General features: G+C 48.1%; 2 protein-coding genes across 2 annotated transcripts in view; one reads left to right on the top strand and one right to left on the bottom strand.

Annotated features, from left to right (window-relative positions):
- LOC310746227 (cathelicidin-related peptide Oh-Cath-like) overlaps window positions 1-13,348 on the top strand; it is a 520,941-nt gene that overhangs the window by 324,000 nt on the left and 183,593 nt on the right. The gene's annotated exons all lie outside the window — the stretch shown is intronic.
- The window catches only part of LOC310746132 (tumor necrosis factor receptor superfamily member 16-like), a 47,405-nt gene that overhangs the window by 11,044 nt on the left and 23,013 nt on the right, over window positions 1-13,348 (bottom strand). The window contains exons 2-3 of the mRNA XM_083579911.1: window positions 11,313-11,445; window positions 9,437-9,820 (exon numbers count right to left, since the gene is read on the bottom strand). Of these exons, the coding sequence (XP_083436037.1) occupies window positions 9,437-9,820; window positions 11,313-11,445 (517 nt within the window). The remainder of the gene's footprint in view (window positions 1-9,436; window positions 9,821-11,312; window positions 11,446-13,348) is intronic.

Raw genomic sequence — 13,348 nt, 5'->3', positions numbered from 1 at the left:
GCCTCATCCTGTCTACCAGATGGAGCTGGTAGACAGCTGCCCTGGACACAGAACTGACCTGCACCTCCATGGACAGCCGTGAGTCCAAAATGACTCCCAGGCTGCGCACCTGGTCCTTCAGGGGCACAGTTACCCCATTCAGGACCAGGGAGTCCTCCACACCGGCCCACCTCCTGTCCCCCAAAATCTGTTACATCCTAAGAGGTCCTGATTTCGGCGTGACATAGGAAGTGCAAAAGAGGCTCGACTCAAAAGTAACAGGAACACTATTTGCAAAACTCGCTGATAATTGCTTTCTGCCACTTTCCAGCGGAAAGTCTGACTCGAGTTGTGGAGATGAATGGAGATATGCGCCGAGATGGGAAAACAAGGGGGTGGAGGCGTGTAGAATAAATTCCTCTGCATCTTTAAGCATGGCGAAGCGTTCAGAACGAGCTCTGCGGACCTCGGAGAGAACTCGGAGAGAGGTAAGAACTTTGCCTCAGGATGAGAACAAAAATCGTGCTCCGGCGGCGCGGCAGCAGCAGGAGGCCCCATTAGCTAAAGTGGTGCTTCAGGTTAAGAACAGTTTCAGGTTAAGAACGGACCTCTGGAACAAATTAAGTACTTAACCCGAGGTACCACTGTAATGGTGTCTATTCCACCTGTCTGTTCATAAAGTCCAAACAATCCACATGAAAGGTTGTTACAGTTCCACAAAATCCTTTCACAGAGTCTAGACAAGGATTTCTGGAATATCAGCCTTGTTTCGCCGTCCTGGGCTTCATCAGTAGTTAAAGCACATGTGTGAAATTACAAGATAGTGGATCTTATGGCATAGTAGTAGCTCTGGTATACAATGAATAGTATACCTTATTTATCTAAGAACACAGCCAGTTGCATCTCGTGTGTTTACTGAGGATGGTTTACGTGACCATAGGTTTGTTTGTTGTTCTTTTATCCAAAATGGAAACAGCAAGAAGTCCCAACAAAAGAAGAGTGGCAGATGAAGATGATGTACTTTGCAGAACTGGCAAAGCTGACAGGAAAAATCCAAAACCAGCACAATCAAAGTATTCCAAAAGGACTGGAGTAAATTTATACGATATTTGAAAGATCATTGTTAGCAATTAACATCACTAGCAGGGTTGTCTGAAGACTTGCAATGAGAAATTTTCTATCTTTGTTTAAATTTTGAGTCATTCTGTAACGAGCGTAATTAGAACTGGGAAACGTATAAATGGCAAAAAGGTTAATTTTGAAAGGCATGAGGCGAGAGGGAGGGAAGTCAACAGGCTCTAAGAGCCAAAGCAGTACAGTGGTACCTCGGGTTACAGATGCTTCAGGTTACAGACTCTGCTAACCCAGAAATAGTACCTCAGGTTAAGAACTTTGCTTCAGAATGAGAACAGAAATCACGCGGCAGCGGGAGGCACCATTAGCTAAAGTGGTACCTCAGGTTAAGAACAGACCTCCAGAACGAATTAAGTTCTTAACCAGAGGTACCACTGTATAGTGGATAATAATGATGTGAATGTAAAATATTAATTGGGGAAAAATAAAAATTATAGATAGATAGATAAATAAATAAATAGATAGAGATAGATACAGTGGTACCTCTGGATATGAACAGGATCCGTTCCAGAGCACCGTTCGCATCCTGAAGCGAACGCAATCCGCGTCTGCACATGCGCAGGTTGCGATTCGCCGCTTCTGCGCCTGACGTCATTTTGACAGTCTGCGCATGTGCGAGTGGCGAAACCCGGAAGTAACGCATTCTGTTACTTCCGCAACCCGAAAACGCTCAACCTGAAGCAACTTCAACCCGAGGTATGGCTGTAGATAGATAGATGGCACGTGCCGTAGACTGAGGGAAGTGATGGACAGATAGAGGTCATCATCTTGGGAAGGGAGCCTGTCTAAGAGAAGGAAATATCTGATCCTAAACCTCCGCTAACTTGCAGGATATCATTGGGAGAAGGAGAGGCTAAGAAGTGAAGCCTACACAAATCCAGACTGGGGTCCCTAAGGCAGTTGATGGCGCCTTCTACGCCTCCTTCCGGCAACCAAGCGGGTGCCCAACGTCTTACTCTGTTTTTCTCAGTGAAGCTGAGAGGAGGGTCTTGTCGTCTGGGCAGCCCAGGACCTCCAGACTCACTGCCCAGACTTGCACCCCTTGGAGGTCGCTTGGCTGCCGCTATCGCAGCGGTTTGACTTGACCCCTGGACATAGCTGTCACGCGTCCCTTATTTGGCGGGACAGTCCCTTATCCCAGCGCCATGTCCCGCTGCTGTCCCTTATTGATGAGGCTTTGTTTGGCTGCTGGGTGGGCTTTCTGCCTTTGGCTCAGAGGGGCTCAGAAGTTGAACATAGCTGTGCCCAGAAAATCCCTTATTTTGGCTGCTGATCCCTTATTTTCGAGGCTGCTGGTCCCTTATTTTCAAATCTGTAAGTTGACCGCTATGCCCCTGGAAGCGCACTAATGTCTCTGTGTTTTGTCCAAGAGGGATTTCTTGTGTGATCCTGATCTAAAACTGTAGGGAAAGTCGAAAAATAGCTTTGTGGGGAGCCTAGCGGTAGGGCCAGCTCTGCCATTATCCCAAAATCAGCACGATGATGGGAGTTGTAGTCCAGAGATGCCCGGGACAGGGGGCACAGGTTCCTCATCTCGGCTTTGAGTGTGGCCGTTATTCTGTATATCCATAGCTGTCAGCTTACAGATTTGAAAATAAGGGACCAGCAGCCTCGAAAATAAGGGATCAGCAGCCAAAATAAGGGATTTTCCGAACACAGGTATGTTCAACTTCTGAGCCCCTCCGAGCCAAAGGCAGAAAGCCCGGCCAGCAGCCAAACGAAGCCTCAAGCGGTGGTTCCCACAGTGCAGCAACCCAGCAAAGGGGATGCAGCAAGGAAAACCACCGTCACCTCTCCGCTGGGAAGCGCTGAGCAAAGGCGAGTCCCCAGGCAACGCGGCCGATTTGATCGGCACAAGGCATGCAAGCTCCACCCCCCAGTCGTTCTTAGACTTCTTATCGGGTGAACAACGCAGCCAAGCAACACAGTTGGAGCCTCCCTCCTCTCTGGCCGGCAGGGAGGGAGGGAGAGGAGCTGCTTCCTTTGAAACCCGGGAAATTTAAGGGACATCATCAGTAAGGGAGAGCAGCGGGACACAGCACTGGGATAAGGGACTTTCCCACCAAATAAGGGACGGTTGACAGCTATGCGTCTATCCCAAAATCTACAGTATGAATGGCAACAGTCCAGCGATCATGAAGACCATGTCCAGACCTCTACCCAAAGCCATCTGGCCTCGCTTCTTCTGCCTCTGTGCCCTAGCGCACTTTGCTTGCGACGTTCACAGCCAAAGGAGACAATCTGACAGTTGTCTCTGCCAAAGCGAAGTGAAGAAAGGGAATCTGTTCTCTCTTTCAGAGAAACAGAGAAAATGAAAGCATTTTGGGGGATTGGAGGGGGGGATTGCTGTAAAGCTCAGGCTATTTTCTCAAAATAAAAGAAGCTCTCTTCTATAGTAGCTTTCAGACATTTTCTTCTCATTCTGAGCAAGAGCTTGCCAAAATGTAGCAGGCGAGTTTATTTTTTTTCTTTGCAAGAATAAGCAAGATTTGTCATCTAAAGCAAGCGGTGGCGAGGTTACACCAATGTGGTTAGGGCGCTGGGAGACCGGGGTTCAAATCTCCGCTCAAGCTCACCGCATGACCTTGAGCCGATCAATCTTTTCTACCTCGCAGGGTTGTTGTAGGAATAAAACGCAGAAGGGGACAAAGTATACCGCCTTGAGCTACTTAAGAGAAAAGGTGGGGTATGAATGTCATAGTAATTTAAAAAGCAGGACCGAGGATTTTCCATCTGAGGGAAGAACCTCGTAACCTGGGAAGGCTCTCCTTCATCGGAGCTTTCCAAACAAAGGTTAGACAGCCATTTGTCAGGGATCCTTAAGCTACGATTCCTGCATTGCCAGCGGGTTAGACTAGATGATCCTTGAGGGTCCCTTCCAAATGTACAACTCTAGGATTCTATGGTTGATACATCCGGCAAAATTCAGGGTCTGGGGATCTGGAAGGACTTCTGCATCGCCGCACCTTTGCGGAAGCAACTTTGGGTCTACTCACCGGGAAAGTGGAAAGACGCTTTTGACCAAAGATCCAACGCCCTGAGAAATGTTTGGGAGGCAGAGAACATTGCCAGCCTTGCCTGCAGAGGCCAGGGATTGAATTTGGGGTGTTCTGCAGGCAAGGACACAGGTGACACTGTGGGTTAAACCACAAAGCCTAGGACTTGCAGATCAGAAGGTCAGCGGTTCGAATCCCCGCGACGGGGTGAGCTCCCGTTGCTCGGTCCCTGCTCCTGCCAACCTAGCAGTTCGAAAGCACGTCAAAGCGCAAGTAGATAAATAGGTACCACTCTGGCGGGAAGGTAAACGGCGTTTCCATGCGCTGCTCTGGTTCGCCAGAAGCGGCTTAGTCATGCTGGCCACATGACCCGGAAGCTGTACGCTGGTTCCCTCGGCCAGTAAAGCGAGATGAGCACTGCAACCCCAGAGTCGGCCACGACTGGACCTAACGGTCAGGGGTCCCTTTACCTTTACCTGCAGGCAAGGAAGTGCCGCTCTGCAACTGATCTAAGGCCCTCACCCCCCAAAAAAGTATTCGCCGGCACTACCAGCTGACATTCTTCTACCTAAGAGATACAATGTTTTGAACCCGGGACATTCTACATGCAAGGCAGCTGCCCTTCCACTAAGCAACTGGTATCAGAGCCAATTCCTGGTTTGTATATCCTCACAGCGAGAGGAAGATATTTAGCTCTCCCAGAATCAGAGCGTCTCTGCAAGTGTAGTAAACAGGAACCTGACACTTTGGAGCCTATTTTCTTTTCTTGTGATTTTGGCATTTATGCCAGGAGAAAATTATAGAGGCCTTACAACTTAATAGGCAGATTTCTATGCTACCAACGGTTCAGGACCTGTTTTCGGACAGGAATGATCAAATTACTTTAATAGTGGCTGGATTTTTGAGTGCTGTCCGTGTAGAAAGATTGAGCCATTATAAAGAGAATTAGTGGTTCTTAATTGATCGGGGATTCGGTAGTGCTGTATTGCATTATTTATGCAAATTGATTTTCTCTGGAGTCAAAGATATGACTGGGACAAACCTTGTTATGTTGAATTCGTATTTTGCACAATTTGTATACAGTGTCTGTTTGATAATGTGTGGTTTGCTATGCCTAATAAAGGATCTAACTCAAAAAATATCCTCACAGCAGCCCCCAGGAAGACAGCTTAAAAGTAACTCAAACCCTTAGTCTATCCAACCCAATATTGCATTGACTGGCTCCAGCGCCAAATGCCCAGGCTTTCAGACCGCGAGGCTTTCCCAGCTGTTAGGGAGACACCCTAGACAGCATCTTAAAAAGCAGAGACATCGCCTTGCCAACAAAGGTCCGTATAGTTAAAGCTATGGCTTTCCCAGTAGTGATGTATGGAAGTGAGAGCTGGACCGTAAAGAAGGCTGATCGCCGAAGAATGGATACTTTTGAGTTATGGTGCTGGAGGAGACTCTTGAGAGTCCCATGGACTGCAAGAAGATCCAACCTCTCCATTCTGAAGGAAATCAGCCCTGAGTGCTCACTGGAAGGACAGATCCTGAAGCTGAGGCTCCAAGACTTTGGCCACCTCATGAGAAGAGAAGACCCCCTGGAAAAGACCCTGATGTTGGGAAAGATGGAGGGCAGAAGGAGAAGGGGACGACAGAGGACGAGATGGTGGGACAGTGTTCTGGAAGCTACCAGAATGAGTTTGACCAAACTGCGGGAGGCAGCGGAAGACAGGAGTGCCTGGCGTGCTCTGGTCCAGGGAGTCACGAAGAGTCGGACACGACTAAACAACAACAACAACAACAGGGAGACACCTGGGGCTTAGCCTGGGGCCTTCTACATTCAAATCAGCTGCTCTGTCAGGGAATTTGGGTCGTGTCCCCGAAACACTGGATTCCAGCTTGGTTGCAAAACCTCTTTCAACGCCATTAATAAATTTCAAGTTTAGGGGAGTGAGAAAACCAGGGCTGAGTTGGAGAGGACAGAAAATCCGGGGAGGGGGTTTGCAGAGATGCTGTTGAAAAACTGAATATATATCGGGGTGGGGGAACGACAGGGATAATTCCTACAATATTGTCGATAGGAGACTCATTCCCCCTGCTGTTCTTTTCTGTCCTCCCGGCAAATCCCACAAGGGCCCTGTCTCATTTCGGGACTCGTTCACAGCCCTGTTTCTCCCCCCTTCTCTCCACCAAACCACACACAAAACCGCCCCCAGCCCCACAGCTAGGAGAGAGACGCCGTTCGAAAAGGCGGCGAACGTTAAGGAGCGAAAAACTGAACGAACACGCAGACGGAGGGGGGGTCCGCCGTGGAAACCTCTGCGGTCTTGCCATGGAGGCCTCCACCCCACCAAAACTCTCCCATCCGCACACCGCGAGGGATCGCAGCCTTCTCAGGACAGCAGGGTGCTCAGGGAGGGTGAATTGAGCAAGGAAGATGTGAGAGAGAGACAGCCAGAGTAGGATTAGGGGCAGGAGCAGCGGACAAAAGGTGGATTAGCCGCAACCCAGGGAGACTCTGTTCTCACAGACAAAAAACCGCAACTGTAGCTCCGAAACAAAGCTTGAAAAGCCTTGCGGGAGAGCAAGAGCAGCGAAGTTCACGGCGGCGGTGGACACAAGCGCTCCTCCCTCAAGGGAAAGTTTTCCTATAGGAGCAGCAAGATGGATGCCCAAATCAGCAAAGTCACCATCATCATCACCTATTATTTCTACACCACCCATCTGGCTGGGTTTCCCCAGACACTCTGGGTGGCTCCCAACAGAATATTAAAAACACAATAAAACATCTTCTAAAAGTCAGACAGTTGTTTACAGTGGTACCTCGGGTTACAGACGCTTCAGGTTACAGACTCCGCTAACCCAGAAATAGTATCTCAGGTTAAGAACTTTGCTTCAGGATGAGAACAGAAATCGTGCTCCGGCAGCGTGGCAGCAGCAGGAGGCCCCATTAGCTAAAGTGGTGCTTCAGGTTAAGAACAGTTTCAGATTAAGAACGGACCTACGGAACGAATTTAGTACTTAACCTGAGGTACCACTGTATTTCCTTGACATCTGATGGGAGGGCGTTCCACAGGGCGGGTGCCACCACCGAGAAGGCCCTCTGCCTGGTTCCCTGTAACTTGGCTTCTCGCAGGGAGGGAACAGCCAGAAGGCCCTCGGAGCTGGACCTCAGTGTCCAGGCTGAACGATGGGGGTGGAGACGCTCCTTCAGGTATACAGGACCGAGGCCGTTTAGGGCTTTCAAGGTCAGCACCAACACTTTGAATTGTGCTCAGAAACGTACTGGGAGCCAATGCAGATCTCTCAGGACCGGTGTTATATGGTCTCGGCGGCCACTCCCAGTCACCAGTCTAGCTGCCGCATTCTGGATTAATTGCAGTTTCCGGTCACCTTCAAAGGTAGCCCCACGTAGAGCGCATTGCAGTAGTCCAAGTGGGAGATAACCAGAGCATGCACCACTCTGGCAAGACAGTGCGCAGGCAGGTAGGGTCTCATCCTGCATACCAGATGGAGCTGGTAAACAGCTGCCCTGGACACAGAATTGACCTGCGCCTCCATGGACAGCTGTGAGTCCAGAATGACTCCCAGGCTGCACACCTGGTCCTTCAGCGGCACAGTTACCCCATTCAGTCCCCCACCCCCATCTGCCCCCTGTCCCCCCAAAACAGTACAAGTCTTCCATGGGGAGCTTTCCCCAAGTCAGCGCCCTCCAGGTGTCTGGGATGATGGCCAGCTGATGGTAGCTGTAGCCCCAAACAAGGATTTAAATAAGAAATTCATGGAAGAGAGGGCTATTGAAAGCTACTGGCCAGAATGGCAATTTTCTGCCTCCACAGTTGGCAGCAGAAATGCTTCTGGGTGCGAGTTGCTCGAAACCACAGAACAGGAAAGGGGTCCTGTGTTCGAATCCTGCTTTTCAGAATCCTGCTTGGCCCCTGTCAGAACAGGATGGGACACCAGCCTGATCCACGAGGGGAGGAGGGAAGTCCATGGGAAATCATGGAATTCTTTTTGTTTTGGGTTGCTTGATGATTGTTTGTAAATTTGAAAATTAAATAATTTTTTATATAAAGAAGGAGGAGGCGCTACACCACACTTCCCTCTGAGTGTCCTTCTGCTATGAGGCAGCTCTATGAATTAAGCATGCATATAAATATGGGGAAACCAAATTGTCACTTAGAGAAGGATCTGAAATAGTTCTCTTGAAGCGTGAATTTGTTTTGCTCTGGATTGTTTTACACGACATTTTCATGCATTGCAAACGGCTTTGAGGTTTTTCCTTTAAAAGATAAATCGGTATAGAAATGAAATGAATAATAATAATAATCCCACTGCAAAAGAAAACTAGTTTTTATCACTGGGGTGAGCTGCCGTAGGTTGGACCACAACAGAATTTTTAAACGAACGAGTCCTATAATTATGAAATTATTGCACTAAACAGAGATGGCTAGATTAACTGGGAAACTCAGAAACCAGGCGGATCAAAACTTCAACAAAGAATGGGACAAATTTATATCACATTTGAAAGACCACTGTAAACACTTGAACTCTTTGGCAGGTTTTAAAAAACTCCTGCAATGATACATAGATTTTGGAGACAATGGAGGATTGTAAATTAGATGGACTTATAACATGCAGTTTAAAAAAGTTACCTAAAGAACCCACAGAGGGAAGTCTTGAGATTCCGAATAATCTTGTGTAATTTTTATTATTTGTGATTATGAGTGTGAATGAATTTGTAAAATCAAATAAGAACTATTAAGGAAAAAAATTTTTTTTTGGAACGAATGAATGAATAAAACAAATTCTATCCTGGTCCTTTCATATGTTCTGCAGTGGTGAAAGTGCGCCTTCATCCAGCTCACTTCTGCCAAACCTAGAGCACGGAAATCTTTTCGGCAAAATCTGGAGGGCTGGGTAAAGGTAAAGGTACCCCTGACCGTTAGGTCCAGTCGTGGCCGACTCTGGGGTTGTGGTGCTCATCTCGCTTTATTGGCCGAGGAAGCCGGTGTACAGCTTTCGGGTCATATGGCCAGCATAACTAAGCCGCTTCTGGCGAACCAGAGCAGCGCATGGAAACACCGTTTACCTTCCTGCCGGAGTGGTACCTATTTATCTACTCGCACTGGTGTCCTTTCGAACTGCTAGGTTGGCAGGAGCAGGGACCCAGCAACAGAAGCTTACCCCGTTGTGGGGATTCGAAATGCTGACCTTCTGATCGGCAAGCCCTAGGCTCTGTGGTTTAGACCACAGCGCCACCCGCGTCCCGGAGGGCAGAGAGGCACCCTAAATAAAATAAAACTAGCTTGACCTTTCTCCCATCTCGCCTATGTACCTACCCATGCACAGCGTGTCGGAGAGAGGGGTGCAGGCCTGGATCATGACCTCGTTTTTGCCGCACGCTTGCCGGCAGGGTTGGCAGGCTTCCAGCGAGCTCTTCGACTCCGAGTAATAGCCATCCGGGCACCTCTGGCACACGGCATCGCTGCTGGGGCCGCAGGGCTTTGTGGCTCCGTAGCCTTCGGGGCAAACTTGACAAGGGAGGCACTGCCCGATGCCCTGGGTCCCGTTTCCAGCAGGGAGGTAATGCCCCCGGGGGCAGCTGGCGGTGCAGACCGTGTCGTGGGCAGGGGTGCAAGCATCCAACAGGAGCGCGTGGCCCGGACACATGGAGCAAGGCTGGCAACGCTCCGTGGCGCTGGCGACGGAGGAGAACGTCACACCTGTGGCGGAGAGAGGAAGGCTAATGTTAAATAAGTAGGAGTTCTTGTTATTACCGTATTTTTTGCTCTATAAGACTCACTTTTTCCCTCCTAAAACGTAAAGGGAAATGCGTGTGCGTCTTATGAAGAAGAAGAAGAGTTTGGATTTGATATCCCACCTTTCACTCCCTTTAAGGAGTCTCAAAGCGGCTAACATTCTCCTTTCCCTTCCTGCCCCACAACAAACACTCTGTGAGGTGAGTGGGGCTGAGAGTCTTCAGAGAAGTGTGACTAGCCCAAGGCCACCCAGCAGCTGCATGTGGAGGAGCGGAGACGCGAACCCGGTTCCCCAGATTACGAGTCTACCGCTCTTAACCACTACACCACACTGGCTCTTATGGAGCGAATGCAGGCTGCGCAGCTATCCCAGAAGCCAGAACAGCAAGAGAGATTGCTGCTTTCACTGCACAGCGATCCCTCTTGCTGTTCCGGCTTCTGAGATTCAGAATGTTTTTTTTTCTTGTTTTCCTCCTCCAAAAACTAGGTGCGTCTTGTGGTCTGGTGCGTCTTATAGAGCGAAAAATATGGTGAATGTACCAAGAAAAAAGCACACCAAGAACTCAGGCCAATGAAAGTTTCAGTAGTGGGAGTGGTCCCTACTCACAAGTCAATAGTCAATCGTAACAAAAACTAACCCATTCAAAAGTATGTATTCTGACAAGGATTACAAACTCAAATAAAGATTACAGATCCTAACAGAGATTACAAACCTGGCTTCTAATCCATAATTGACTCCTGCTCTAGGATTGAAACTGAGTCTCCATTTGCAAGCTGATAAGTTATAAGGATCAACACTATTGTCGAGTGAAAAAGAGAAAATCTTTGTAACAAATTATTGTGTTATACATATCTTTATGAGTTTGTAATCTCTGCTTGTAAAATATTAAGATTATACCAGCAAGAAAGAGTCTTTCTGCAAAAAAATAAAAATGATTTAAATCGAGTCTTACTGTCTAGTGATTTAAATTGTGCTTTAAATCAATTTGATTTAAATCAAATCCACCCTGTTTACAACACATTAAAACATCAGATAAAACAGAATCAAGCTTCAAGTGAAATAAGTCAGGTCCTTCTCTAAGGGACATTTCGCTTTCCCCATATTGATTTGCCTACGTAATTTATCTAGTTGGCTCATAGCAGAAGGCTTTGCTCTCTCAGACACTGAGGTCCAGCTCTGAGGGCTTCTGGCGATTCCCTCCTTGCGAGATGTGAGGTTACAGGGAACCAAGCACAGGGCCTTCTTGGTGGTGGCACCCTCCCATCAGATGTCAAGGAAATAAACAACTCTCTGACTTTTAGAAGACATCTGAAGGCAGCCCTGTTTAGGGAAGCTTTTAATATTTGGTGAATATTTTAATATTTTGCTGGAAGCCGCCCAGAGTGGCTGGGGAAACCCAGCCAGATGGGCGGCGTATAAATAATAATTAATAATAATAATTCCTCTGCCACTTACTTTCTTGACATGGCTCGCACTTGGTGTTGGCGCTCCCGCAAGGAGCAGCCACCCCAAAACCTGGGGGGCAAAGGACGCAGCAATCTCCGGCGGAGGTGAAGCGCCCGTTTTCGCAGCGCTGGCGGGCCCAAACCTGGAGAGGGTAGAAAGCGAGATGCGTGGACGTGATGAGTCGGGCCAACAGAACGGGATAGAGTCCCACACCTGCGGCCAGTATCTCCATGGCACAAAGCCACAGCCCCCGCAATCATCCCAGTTGAAAACTGGGACACCCCGTTTTTTTCTCACGAGAGAACGGTGGCCATTTTTGGGCGCCGCAATTTTGCACTGCGATTTCCCACCGGAAATACCGTGTTTTTCGCTCCGTAAGACGCACCTAGTTTTTAGAGGAGGAAAACAAGAAAAAAAAATATTCTGAACGAAACAATGGATGTATGATTTTTGTGGTTCATGCTGTGGCCACAGACTTGTGATCTGCTGGTGAATTTGGGGTGACCCGATGCAAAAATCCTGAGGATCCATGTGGATCCGTGCTTTGTAACCACGTTTTTGCGCCATTGCGGCCCCATGAAACAGTGGATGCGTGACTGTTTTGGTGCAGGCTGTAGCCATGGACATGTTATGTGATCTGATGGTGAATTTGGGGTGACCCAATGTAAAAATCCTGAGGATCCATGGGCTTTTACCTCCCCCCTCCCAGGCAGCCTCCCCTAACGCCCCTTATCTCTCTTCCGATCCCTCCGATCAGCTGTTTCCTTTCAATACTCCCTTCCCTCACCCCGTCGCCGGATTCAAACCACCGGCCTTCTGATCAGCAAGTCCTAGGCTCCGTGGTTTAACCCACAGCGCCACCCGCGTCCCTATTGTGTTAGTTGCCTCCTAAATGGTAGAATCATAGAACTGGAAGCGATCACATCGGTCAAACCAGCTGCAACCCAGAAATCTCTTTGCCCAATTTGAGGCTTGAACCCACAATTTTGAGATTAAGAGTCTCATGGTCATCTAGTTTATTATTCTCCATGTGTTTCTATGGCCCTTTTAAAAAAAACCTTTCCAGTTGGTGACCACAGTACAGCGGTACCTTGGGTTACAGACGCTTCAGGTTACAGACTCCGCTAACCCAGAAATAGTACCTCGGGTTAAGAACTTTGCTTCAGGATGAGAACAGAAATTGCACGTGGACTATGCAGAACTATATAAACTAACAGGAAGGATTCAGAACCGGCGGGACCAGAAATTCACGGAAGACTGGAGTAAATATATGGACTATTTGAAAAGTATTTGTGAAGATCAGACAACGTTTGTAGGTTTGCAAGAAGTTTTGTGAGGAGTATTAATGGAATTATTGCAAGAATGGAAAAGGGGAAGGATGATTTGTTAAGAGATTTAAAGGCAATACAAAGTTAAGAAATGCATAAGAAGTGGTTAAAACGTTGGATCACCAGAGGTGCTGATGGAAGTCTAAAAAGATTGTATAAGTGATAAGTTTTGTGGTACATTTTATAATTTATATGTTAAAATCAATCAAAAATTACACACATATATATATAAAGAGAACAGAAATTGCACGGTGGCACCAGGAGGCCCCATTAGCTAAAGTGGTGCTTCAGGTTAAGAACAGTTTCAGGTTAAGGACGGACCTCCGGAACGAATTAAGTTCTTAACCCGAGGTCCCACTGCACACCTTTTGCAGATAACACAGTTTAACTATCCGGTGTGCAAAAAAAGTTGCAGGAAAATAACCTCTAAACCCAATTTTTTTTTTAGCAAGACCTTGGTTTCCTGGGATCCAGGAATTTGCTGATTCCTTGATCTGCTGGGAGGATTAACCGATCTCGCCGCGTACCCTTTGGCCTGCTGGGAGAGCCAGGCTCCAACCCCTGAACTTTGGAGACTGTGGGGCAATTCTTCTTCCTAGCCTCCCCGCCCCCCACCCCCGGAGGGTCTCTATTAATAAACTTTGGAATGCAGGCATGTTACACACCGACACACCTCTCTCAGACCAGAACTGGGCGGTTGCAAATGCGAAGGCTCAC

The sequence above is a fragment of the Podarcis filfolensis genome (assembly GCF_964270895.1).
Source record: "Podarcis filfolensis genome assembly, chromosome: 12".
NCBI lineage: Eukaryota > Metazoa > Chordata > Lepidosauria > Squamata > Lacertidae > Podarcis > Podarcis filfolensis.
This window is presented reverse-complemented; position numbering and strand designations above follow the sequence as displayed.